This window comes from Oryctolagus cuniculus, chromosome 4 (genome assembly GCF_964237555.1).
Source record: "Oryctolagus cuniculus chromosome 4, mOryCun1.1, whole genome shotgun sequence".
Classification (NCBI taxonomy): domain Eukaryota; kingdom Metazoa; phylum Chordata; class Mammalia; order Lagomorpha; family Leporidae; genus Oryctolagus; species Oryctolagus cuniculus.
Genome location: NC_091435.1, coordinates 163,653,916 through 163,666,583, shown reverse-complemented (window position 1 = coordinate 163,666,583; position 12,668 = coordinate 163,653,916). Strand labels below are relative to the sequence as shown.

Here is a 12,668-nt window from a genome sequence, read left to right as displayed (position 1 = left end):
CCAAAGATTTTTTTGCTTGGGTTTGTAGGATGTTGATGGTGATGATGATGTTGGTTATGGTATTATTTAGTATTTGTCAGTCAGAGTTATTATAACACTGTGGTTTGCCCTTTCAGAAAGTAGCTTTATTTAATAATAAAAAATTCTATAATAGTTCAGCAATACTTTAATGATGAAAATCTGCCTTTTTTCTTGCACAGAGTTGAGTCTAATATCAGGTACTAGCTTTCTCTTTTGTTAAGTCATATGTATCCATAATAGAAAAAGTTCTTTCATGTTTAAAGAGTTATTTTGTAGTCTGTATCCTGGTCAGTGTTAGAAAGCTCTTCCATGGGAAGATGATGTGTTAACCCTTACTCAATGTTAAATATGTCTCTGGAGCTCTGGGAGAATTTATTACCCCAGCTGGGTAAACAATATCCGTTCACAGCTTGTGCCTGCCCTTAGGCTGCCTGGAGCAGGTACTAGGGGGTGGAGGTTTCCAGGTTGTCTGGTGGCTTGAGTATGAATAGTCACTATTGTCAGTGCAGTTTTTAGAAATCTGTCCATGCCCTTTCATCTGCAATCCCAAATTCAAAGGCAGTTCCCACAGGGCTCCATGTTCTCTATAACTTGGAGAGATCCCTACCATTTGAGTCTTCAGATGATCATGTTGACTGATAAGATCACCCCTTTTGTGACTGTCTCTCTGCCCATTTCCATGCCCATTGAAGGAAGGATACCAGTGGACCCAGATTATCTGGGATGGAAATCAAAGATACTCCATCTGCATTATATTGGGCACATATAAATTCAGATGGAACTGCAGTCACAAATCAGAGAGAAGTGAAAAAGCGACAGCAGTCCTGTAAAGCAAAAGGGACCAAGGCAGACAAAGGACAGGTGAAGCATCCATATATTGTAGAAGCCAGCGCACTAAGAACACAGAAAAACAGACAGTAAGCAGAACTTGAGTTCATGAAATGAGATTAAAGGTGAGATAAGACAACAGGAATGGCAGGAGATTGCAGAAGAAAGAACACAAGGACTAAATAAAACCCATGGAACCGATGAGTTCACTGGGATACCAGAAAAACACTGAGAGTAGTGAAATAGAGAAGAAGCTTAAAAGATAATATAGAATACACAGGAAAAAGACAAAGACAGGAAGGTAATTCAGAAGTGAAGGGAAGGTCAGTACCTCAGTTTTCTTTCTTCTTCTTTTTATTTGACAGGTAGAGTTATAGACAGAGAGAGACAGAAAGGTCTTCCTTCGGTTGGTTCACTCCCCTAACGGCTGCTACAGCTGGAGCTATGAAGCCAGGAGCTGGGTGCTTCCTTCCGGTCTCCCATGTGGGTACAGGGGCCCAAGCACTTGGGCCATCCTCCACTGCCCTTCCGGGCCACAGCAGAGAGCTGGACTGGAAGAGGAGCAACTGGGACTAGAACCCAGGGTGCCGGCACCACAGGTGGAGGATTAGCCAAGTGAGCCACGGCGCTGGCCTAGTACATCAGTTTTCAACATGTAGATAATTGAGATCCCAGAGATACAGAGAAATATAAAAAGGAACAAAAATTAGAAGTATCTCAGAAAAGGACTTTCCTAAAATAAAGGAAGATTGGAATTTCATGGAAAAAGAAAATTCAGAACAATCAAAACTGAGATATATTCATGTGAATTAATTGAAGCAAAACAGAGTTCACAAACCAAGGTGGTGAGCTGTGCAGAGCAAGAGAAAGAGCAGTCTTTTCAGGAAGTATTTTAGCAGCCATAAAAGAAATGAAGATATGGCTCCTACCTCACACCACACACAGAAATCAATTCTAGGTGGAAGGAAAGCGAAATAATAAAAATAACACAGAAGAAGACAGTGAGCACGAAGAAAAACTGATAAATGGTCTGTGCATTTACCTCTTTTTTTCCAGAGACAGAAATTTTGTTTCTGATCGCTCCTCCCTTGGAAGCTTGTCTAGCGCAAATGCTGCAGGCCGGATCCAGCAGCTTCATTTGTCAGAAGATTTGAGCCCTCGAGAAATACAAGAAAATACCTTCTCTCTTCAAGCAGGTGTTTATGTTATGTTACTATGGCTTATTATTCAATATTATATAATTTGCTATTCTGTATTATTAGTCTCTGTTTCAAGATTAGTGTGATAATGTTAGTTAGGCACATTTTATAACTTTGCAAAAATCTAGAGTGAAACCCATGTGGTTGCCAGAAGTCAGTGCTGGACTTGCGGGTTAGTAAAACAGCAAGCTTTTCTCTCCCTTCCACGTTCTGAACTCATTGAAAAGTATGCACGGAAGCCTGACTTAACGAGATGGGACAATGGGGCAGGTGTTTGACCCTGCACTTAGGAAGCCAGTTAGGACATCTGTGTCCCACACAGGAGAACCCCAGTTCAATCCCTGGCCCTGGTTACTGATTAGTTTCCTGGTAGTGCATACCCTGGGAGGCAGCAGGGATGGCTCAAGTAGCTGGGTTCTTGTCACCCTCGTTGAAGACCTGGACTGAGTTCTTGGCTCCAGGATGTAGCTTGGCTCAGTTCTAGCTGCTGTAGGCATCTGAGGAGTAAACCAGCAGATGGAAGCTTGCTTTCTATGTCTCTCAAATATATAAGTAGAAAATTTTAAAATGAGAAGAAAGTGAATATTAGTTTTATTACTGGCAAAGCTAGGTTAGAAAATGCAGTTTGATCTGTGTCCAGAGTCATACTTCCTAGAAATTTCTAAATCTTGGACCACCTTACCTAAGGGAGAATCTACTGCACATATTCCCATCTCACCAGATGCAAGAGGGTGCCTTCCTCACATGTATGAGCTCCAAAGAGAGGACAGAGAGACGTGCTACCCCTGTGTGTACGTTTCACATGAAAGCAATAGAAGCGATGCTTGCATATGCTGTTGGGGGTAGGCTGCCTTGAACAGGTGCATGGTGGCACCTGGCCTTTGGGACAAGTGGGGCTACAGTGCAGTCTGAGGGTTTCTGGCTAAGCTGGTGCTCTTGTAGCTGCCATAAAGGGAGCAGAGAGTGTGGTGTGGGCCCATTAAAGGTCAAGGAGAACCTGAGATGGAGGAGCAGAGAGGGTGGGAGAGGGATGAGGGAGTACGGGCAGGAGATGGCAGCCTTTCTTTGATCCCCAGTGTTTTCTCCTGAAGAATGGAGATGTTTCTTCACTGACACAGGCAGACAGGGAAATGGGACCCTCCAGTTGTTCTTTCTGCCCACTCTGAAGGCCTTGGTCTCAACACAGGGCTTGTGTTGGCAGCTCCCTATGTGATGGCTCCCTGGAAGTGTGATCACCTCACTCTCAGAGCACCCAGACTTTCTTGGACTCCTGAGAGAGTGGGTGAGATTGATGGCGATAGATGTCAAAAGAGCAGTGACCCATAATGTGGGATTACAGGAGGATTTATGTCCTCAGAGGGGCACGAGGGAGCCTCTGGGTGGGGGGTAGCTTCAGGGTATATAGAAATAGGATGGCTCATGGAGCTGTACACTTGCTTTACATAGCTTATTTAATACCTAAATAAAAAGGGAAAAATAATAAAAATAAAAAGTTAAGGAGTTAAGAATAGGATCTAAGTTTGGCTCCATCTACTTTGGCAGCCATATGGCTTTGGACAAGTTCTTTAACCTCTGTGAGTCTCAGCTTAGTTTTTATTTATTTATTTATTTATTTTGAGAGGGGAAGAGAGGGAGGCAGAGAGAGAAAAAATTCCTATCCTGCAATTGCTAGGGTTAGGCCCGGCTGACTCTGGGAGCCAGGAATTCAATCCAGGTCTTCCATGTGGGTGACAGGGATCTACTGCACATTAGCAAGAAGCTGGAGTCAGAAGCCAGGAATAGGACTCAAACCCAGACACTCTCATGTTGGATCTGGGCACCCCTAAGCAGCATCTCCACTGCCAAGTCACAGGCATACTGTCTGTGTCAGCCAGTAATGGTGTCGTAATTAGAAGGCTTTTGTGAGAATTACCAGAGGATGTACATAAAACCTTTAGCGCAGTCTGGACTACCAGCAGGGACTCAGTCATCTGAGTGCTCCTTACCACAGCAGCTGGCATGCCTCTGGGAGAACAAAGATCAGTGCAGAATACCACCAGAGGCTGCCGTGATGACTGTGGGAGGCATGCTGAATTGAATGTCTGACAGACTAGGCTCCCCCTGTTGACCCCTTCCACTCTGGTTGTATGGCCTAATCTATTCACCTGTCAGAACCTGTCTTCTCATAAGTAAAACTTAATCATAGTACACATTCCGATGACAAGGATCACGTGTGAGGACAATACATAGAAAACATGTGTTCATCTATCTAGCATTGTAGGTGTATTTATTGAGAACCTAAGTACCAGGCACATGTTGGGCACTGGGGATTGGAATGAACCTGAGAGACAGAGTCCCTGCCTCCTGGCACACAGTACGTGCTTAATAAAAGACTGTGATGGGATGTATATGCACATAAATTAGAACATTAGGAATCATTCCCCCAGAGCTGTGCCAGCAGGAAAACAGTGCTCTTGAGTGGGGACTTTGAAGTGAACACCCGGCGGAATCCGAGTGTTGCTAGGAAAGTGTACTGATTGCGAGGACCTTGCTGACCGTGCTCTTGGCTTCTCATTGCAGCCTGTTGTGCCGCCCTCACGGAACTGGTGCTCAATGACACCAATGCCCACCAGGTGGTCCAGGTGAGAACTCTGCTCTCCCAGGTCAGGCTCCCATAGGCAGATCATGAGTAATCCTCTCTTGGCAGTGTGAACCCCACAAAGTAGGATACCATCATGTGATTTTAAAAAATTTTAACATTTCTTGTTTAAGTTAGATATGTCCATTTTTAAATTTTTGTCCTTCTTCCTTTAACTCACTTGACTTAAAAAGGTCTGACCATGTGGTTAATTGATGTTGCTGTTTCTTTCCTAAGTTATGTGTAGCCTGAATGGCCTTAATTCTGATCCTGTAGCATTCTTTGGGTTATGGACAAGAGTCATAACCGAGCAAAATATTGATGGCCAAGAAACCAATTTCAGAGTATAAGTCATTAATTAATATAATATTTATGCAGTTATATAATTAAATAAATGAACATATAAATATACTCATCTGTGTATTTAACCTGTGTTTTAGTTTGTATTTCAAAAGCTACCTCCTGTTTACTGAATTTTATAGGGGAGATGTTTTTGGGGGGGTTCAATACAATACATCCAACTTTCACTTCAAAATATACAAATCCATAAATGTTATTAAAGGTTCACATTACTTAAGGTGGAAGTCCCTGGGGGAGCTCAGTAAATCAGGGGTAGCTGGAAGGACAGGGTATTTGGTATTACCTAGATTGAGGTGGAGTTTCTGCTATCACATCTTATTGCCTTAGCTCCTAGAAGAAATGCCTTAACATTGCTAAGTCTTATTTTCCCAAGCATAAAACAGGAAGTTAGAAATTATTTACAAAATAGCTATGAAGATTATATGCAGTAAGGTAGGTAGAGTTCTTTGGGGTTATAATATAACTATGCTACATAACAGAGACCACTAATTTGTATATTTAATACCTACCAAAAAAGTAGCAATAAGTAAATACATTTTGTTCCTTCCTCCATGTAAATATTTGTATTTGGGTAAGTCTAGGAAGGCATTAACTAGTTCAAACAGTAGCTTTCATTTTCTATTTTTAAAGTTTGTTATTCTTGTTTCTTTTCCTTAAATTTTTATGATCATTCTATATGTATTCTTTAATTTCTAAAACTACAAAGAGAGGTTATATTCATAGTTAACTATTTAAAATGAAGAGTGTAAAGATTTTAGGATTCTTTTAGCCCTTAAGGCATTCGGATCTGGCTGAAAAGCCCATGAGAGTATTTTAGGCATGGAAAACCGACACTCTGGCAAAAAAAATGACCTAAATGAAAGATCTCTGCGAGTGAGATCCCAGTGGAAAGAACAGGTCATCAAAGAAGGAGGTACCTTTCTCTGAAGGGAGGAGAGAACTTCCACTTTGACTATGACCTTGTCTAAATATGATCAGAGTTGGCAAACTCAAAAGGCCTCCATAGCCTTGGCAACTCATGACAAGAGCCCAGGGTGATTACTGACGCCATAAACTAGAGTGTCAATTTGTTAAGTCAACAACAGGAGTCACTGTGCACTTACTGCTCATGTAGGATCTCTGTCCTTAATATGCTGAACATTGTGATTTAATGCTATAACTAGTACTCAAACAGTATTTTTCACTTTGTGTTTCTGTGTGGCTGCAAACTGTTGAAAGCTTTACTTAATATATGCTAAACTGATCTTCTGTATATAAAGAGAATTGGAAATGAATCTTGATATGAATCAAAGGGGAGAGGGAGCGGGGAAGGGGAGGGTTGCGGGTGGGAGGGAAGTTATGGTGGGGGAAGCCATTGTAATCCATAAGCTGTACTTTGGAAATTTATATTCATTAAGTAAAAGTTTAAAAAAAAAGATTTTAGGATTCTTTTTCTCTGTTCCTATTTAAAATTTATGTTTTTTCTTTTACTGTATTTAAACACTTTAAATTTATATACTTTATCATTTCCTTAATTTTTATTAATAGAAGGAGAACAGATTTCTTGTGTTTCATAGATACAATTCTAAGAAGATAACCATACTTGGCTCCCTCAAACTACCCTCCTTCTTTCTTTTCTTTTTTCCTTTAATTTTTACAATAGCTTTTTTTTTGTATTTCATGCATATTTTCCATCTCTCCCTCATTCCCACCCTCTCCCCTCCTTCTTTTCTTATTTTTATTTAAATTTTTACAATGGCATACTTTAGATTTTCTTTATAATCGTAAGTTTAAATTTCCACTCAATAAAGGATGCAATAAATAGTGAGTGAAAACAAAACAAAACAATGTTCCTCAAAGAGTGTAGACAAGGGCTATAAACAATCATCAAATCTCAAAATGTCAATTTGCTCATATATGTTACATATTTTTGTACTCTGTATATTAATTATCCCAAATTTTTCCCCACCCTCAATCTCCCTCCTTCTTTCCTTCCTTCCTTTTTTTTAATTGTTGTAAAAATGTGCTTTCAGTTTACTCTATAATCACAGGCTTAATCCATCATTAATCATAATATCCAACAAGTAAAAAAACAGAAAGACCACAGTTCCATAGGAGTATAAACAAGAGTTAAAAATAACAATCAAATATCAAGATGTCCATTTCATTCCTATACATTTTTTTGGTATTCTATATTAACTACCACATATCAGAAAAAACATATGATATTTGTCTTTTGGGACAGGATATTTCATTAAGCATATTGGTTTTCAGTTGCATCTATTTTGTTGCAAAAGATAGGATTTCATTAATTTTTGTGGCTGAATAGTATTCTATAATGTATATTACCACTATTTCTTTACCCAGTCATCTGTTGATGGATATCTGGGTTGATTTTATATCTTAGCTCTTATTGTGAATGGAGCTGCAATAAACATGGGGGTACAAATAACTTTTTCATATGCTTATTTCATTTCGTTTGGATAAATTCCAAGGAGTGAGATGGCTGGGTCATATGATAGTTCTATTTTCAGATTTCTGAGGAATCTCCGTACTGTCTTCCATTATGGTTGTATAAGTTTACATTTCCACCAACAGTGCATTAGGATACCTTTTTCTCTACATCTTTGCCAGCATTTATTATTTTTTGATTTTTGGATGATAGCCATTCTAATTGGGGTGAGGTGAAATCTGGTAGTGGTTTTTTTTTTTTTTTTTTTTTTTTTTTTTGGACAGGCAGAGTTAGACAGAGAGAGAGAGAGACAGAGAGAAAGGTCTTCCTTCTGTTGGTTCACCCCCAAATGGCTGCTATGGCTGGCGCTGCGCTGATCAGAAGCCAGGAGCCAGGTGCTTCTTCCTGGTCTCCCTTGCGGGTGCAGGGCCCAAGCACTTGGGCCATCCTCCACTGCCTTCCTGGGCCACATCAGAGAGCTAGACTGGAAGAGGAGCAACCGGGATGGAATTTGGCACCCCATCTGGGTCTAGAGCCCAGAGTGCCGATGCCACAGGCAAAGGATTAGGCTAGTGAGCTGTGGCGCTGGCCTCTGATAGTGGTTTTGATTTGCATTTCCCTGATGCTAGTGATCCTGATCGTTGGCCATTTGTATTTCATTCCTTGAAAAATGCCTGTTTATGTCCTTTAACAATTTCTTAAGTGGGTTGTTTGTTTTGTATTTGTTGGATTTCTTGAGCTCTTTATAGATCCTATATATCAATTGTTTGTCAGTTGCATAGTTTGTAAATATTTTCTCTCATTCTGTCAGTTGCCTCTTCACTTTTTTGAATGTTTCCTTTGCAGTGCAGAAGCTTCTCAGCTTGATGTAATCCAATTTGTCTATTTTTTGCTTTGATTGCCTCTGCCTCTAGGATCTTTTCTAAGAACTCTTTGCCTGTGTCAATGTCTTTCAGAGTTTCCCTCTAGTAATTTGATATCAGGCCACATATTTAGATCCTTGATCCATTGTGAATTGATTTTTATTTAAGGTGTAAGGTAGGGGTCTTGTTTCATACTTTGCATGTAGAGATCCAATTTTTCCTACACCATTTATTGAAGAGATTATCCTTTCTCTGGGATTGATTTTAGCTCATTTGTCAAAAACTAGTTGGTTGAAGCTGCATGGATTAATTTCTGGAGTTTCTATTCTGATCCATTGTCCTGCATGTCTATTTTTGTGTCAGTATCAGGCTGTTTTGATTATAACTTCCCTGTAGTATGTATTGAAATTAGGTATTGTGATGCTCCCAACTTTATTTTTGTGGCTTCAGATGGCTTTAGCTATTGGAGGTCTCTTGTGTTTCCATATGGATTTTAACATTTTTTTTTTATCTCGGAAGATAATTCATTTTGATTGGGATGGCATGAATCTGTAAATTTCTTTTTTTTTAAATTTGCAGTGTCTTTTTTTAAAGAAAGCTTTTATTTAATAAATATAAATTTCATAAGTACACCTTTGGATTATAGTGATTCTTCCCCCCATACTCACCCTCCTACCCCCACTCCTGTCCCACCTCCTACACCCTCTCCCATCCCATTCATTAAGATTCATTTTTAATTATCTTTATATACAGAAGATCAACTCTATACTAAGTAAATATTCCAACAGTTTGCACCCACATAGATGCACAAAGTATAAAGTACTGTTTGAAGACTAGTTTTCTACCGTTAATTCTCATAGTACAACTCATTAAGGACAGACGTCCAACATGGGGAGCAAGTGCACAGGGATTCCTGTTGTGAATCTGTAAATTTCTTTGGTAGTGTGGACAATTCTTCCAATCCATGAACATGGAGTATTCTTCCATTTTTTGGTGTCTTTTTCTATTTCTTTCTTTGTCCAATCATCAGTTGATAGGCATTTGTGTTGACTCCATATAAATTTATATACTTTAATAATTATAATCATGACTCATTACAGACAGTTGATTATTGTTTAAGGTTGTGGTTATAATCTTTGGTAAACTACTATGTTGGAAATTTTAATATTTTTCTATTTACTTAAAATTCTGAAAATATTCTAACATATTTAACATAAATTTAACATAAATTTTTATTATGTTTTAACAAATTTTTGAAAGTTTGTAGTTGCTGCTTTATTATGTGCTTCCATGGCAAAGTCACTTGTCACTGATAACAGCCCCTTTATTCTTCCAGGAAAATGGTGTATATACAATTGCAACATTAATTTTACCAAACAAACAAAAGAATGGAGCAAAAACTAATCTATTACAGGTAATAAACACGTCTATTGTTCTTCAGTATCAAGCTAATGAAATCTGGGGAAACTTGATTACGTAACCTGTGAATTTTAGAATTTTTAGGTTTGTGTTGGTCCCTGTGCTGAGGGGAAAAAAATCTGGCCAGGGAGGTGATTGTGGAGACAAATCGGATTAAAGCATTCTGACAGGCTTAATAGTAGTCACTCCGTATGGGAGAATTCGGTGATTTTATTTAGCTGTTTCTGCTCTTATCAGGAAGTTCCTTTTATAAAAAAAATGCTTTGCTTCTGTATCAAAAAATAACAACAGAGGAAAATTATTTTCTATTTTTAAACATGGGTCACAGTAATCAAAAAGGACAAGTGGTAAAATGGGTCTTAATAGATGAAAAGGGACTTACCCATTGGTTAAAGGGATATTGGGTGAGGTACCAATAGCATCTGCTATACAGTGCAAAGGCATTCCATACACAAACAGCATGTGCAAAGTGCAGAAGCCCAGGAGCTTAGCGTATGCTTAAGGAAGGGAGGCTGCTCAGTGGGACTGAGGTGTGGCTGGGAAAGGGTGTTTCCCAGGAGAGGAGGCCTCAAAGCTAACAGAAGAGCACACTTCTGCTGGTCCCCGTGTGCTTTTCTGAAGAGTGGGCAATGAGGCACCCGTGTCTGCACTGATGCTAGAAGGTTAAATTCAGGGTTAGAGTTAAATTGGCAGTAGTTTCATTCAGCTCACCTTTTCCCCATGTCATTTAGCAAGGGACATAGGAAACAACCTTGAACTTCAGTCCCATTGCAGAGCTCTCATGCAGGATGGCTGCCACAGCTAGTGGAGGCTCCTGAGCTGTGTGGGTGTTGGTAGCCGGGCACTTTGCAGAGCTACCAAGGACAACATGCAGGTGTGGGGGTCGGTGGGCCATCGTGCTGGGAAGCACAGCTGCGTCCACCCTGCAAGCATTTAGTGATATCAGGAGAGGTCTTACCCAATCCCAATGGAGATGGTTTCTGAGGAGTGTGCAGCCCCTTGTCTCACCAAGCCCGTTCATGTCATTTCATCATCTGTCTGTCCTCTTGGATGATTAATTTTATGAGCCAGTCCCAGCTTCAGTTGAGCAGACTCTTGTCACTCCAGAGGTGGCCTTTTGTGTGGGTACAACTGCAGTCCGGGGGCTCTCTCTCTTTTTTTTTTGGTCAGCACTGCAAAATCTCAGTTGTTTATTTTCCTTAGTTAAACCCTCACAGGCCTCTCTCTAAGTGTTCTAGGGAGTTGCTGTAGATTGTTCTATTTGGGGACTGCGTAGGACTCCTTACTCAAGAGACCAATTTGTCAGGTTGAGTCCAGTGCGCCTGTGGCTATTTTTATATGTCATCATTTCTTGTGGTGTTTTCTCACAGAAACCATATAAATATTGAGGCATACATAGCAGGCTAGAAACAAAATAAACCATGAGCTCCTGGAAATCTTTGGACGTTTGGTTTTCTCAGCATAGGGATTTTATTTCTTGTCTCTGTGCTCCATGTGCACTCTCTAGAAAGGAATTAATGAAAAGAACTGAGTGAAACAAGACCAAGGTCCCTAGTGCTCTACAACAAAAACACTTTTAAAGGCGAGAGCTAATGCAGGTGTTAGGTGTTTTCTGTTTTCCATTATAAGCTTTGGCTCCCACTTAGGCCAGATACTCACAGTAAAAGTCACTTTAATGTTTACTCCGTGATAATTCTTCCCGGTAAATGTCATAGTTTGCCGAGCCACCATTGAAAATTCATGTATCCTTTTATTTTCTAGTGTTATGCTTTCCGAGCATTGAGATTTCTCTTTAGTATGGAAAGAAACAGGCCACTCTTCAAAAGGTATGATCTTAAAGGAACCTAAGGATTCATTAGACTTGAGGGATGGTTAGCTGGAACTGGAACTGTTTTCTCACCTCCCTGAGTTAGATGCAGCAGTTGAAGGAAGAATCGGAATGCAAGTGTTTCCTGATTTCTCAGCCCCAACAGATATAACTGAGCTGCGGCAGCAACACCCTGATGTTAAAAATTAACAGAATGGTGGGAGAAGAGAATAAATCACTATATGAGCACAACTCTTCTTAGTTATGTGTGACTACTATGGTTTTTTAGGTTTTTTTAATTCAAGATATTTATATTTTAAATGGATAGCATAAAAATATGTGCCTGTTTTTGTCCATTCTGAAATTACAAAGTTGATTTGATAATTTCCCCCTTAATCAATAGAAAAGCAAATTATTTGTCCTGTCTCCTTGTGAGGGCAGGGGTTCATTTGGAGGGGAGGAGGCTGTGATGGTGAGAGTGACCCACAAGTTGCCTCCTGGGAAGCAGGCACCATGCATTTGGACAGATTAGCCAAAGTCATAGGCCAGCATTCTTATGAGAATTTTGTTGATAAGGCAGAGTACAAATAAAGTTTTGAGTTAATGTAATAACTTTTGTTCAAAAAACATGGAGCATATTGTGTTGTTGTTTTATTTCTATACAACATTTGAATTTAAGAGAAAAGGAAGTAAAATTATTTATCCAATATAAATTTTCCTTCTGTAGTCTAAACCACCCATTTTAGTGAATGTAAACATTTTCCAAGGTCTTGAAACAAGTACCTTGGAAATGATGCAGAAGTCTCTCCATTTACCTGCATTTTTTATCTTATTTTCATAAAGCATTTAAAAATTAAGTTACTATTTGTTTCCTAGGGTTAAAATGAAGACTGAATCAAATGGTGTTTATGAAATTTCATATCACTCAATGATACCCAATAACCATTCCTTTCTAATATGTTTAATAACTACAGCCCCAAATATCTTATAGATAATGTATTTGTATAGTGCTTATCATACTTATATTTTTATTGTGACAAAAATCACATAGCATAAGGTCTACCTTCTTAACAATCTTAAGTGTATAGTACAGTATTGTTAAATAAGCACCATGTTGCAGAGC

General features: G+C 39.4%; 1 protein-coding gene across 9 annotated transcripts in view; it reads left to right on the top strand.

Annotated features, from left to right (window-relative positions):
- The window catches only part of NEK10 (NIMA related kinase 10), a 376,418-nt gene that overhangs the window by 69,583 nt on the left and 294,167 nt on the right, over window positions 1–12,668 (top strand). For all 9 annotated transcript variants that reach the window (XM_008266081.4, XM_008266080.4, XM_008266079.4 and 6 more), the window contains exons 13-16: window positions 1,906–2,045; window positions 4,608–4,669; window positions 9,656–9,733; window positions 11,500–11,564. In XM_008266081.4, the coding sequence (XP_008264303.2) occupies window positions 1,906–2,045; window positions 4,608–4,669; window positions 9,656–9,733; window positions 11,500–11,564 (345 nt within the window). The remainder of the gene's footprint in view (window positions 1–1,905; window positions 2,046–4,607; window positions 4,670–9,655; window positions 9,734–11,499; window positions 11,565–12,668) is intronic.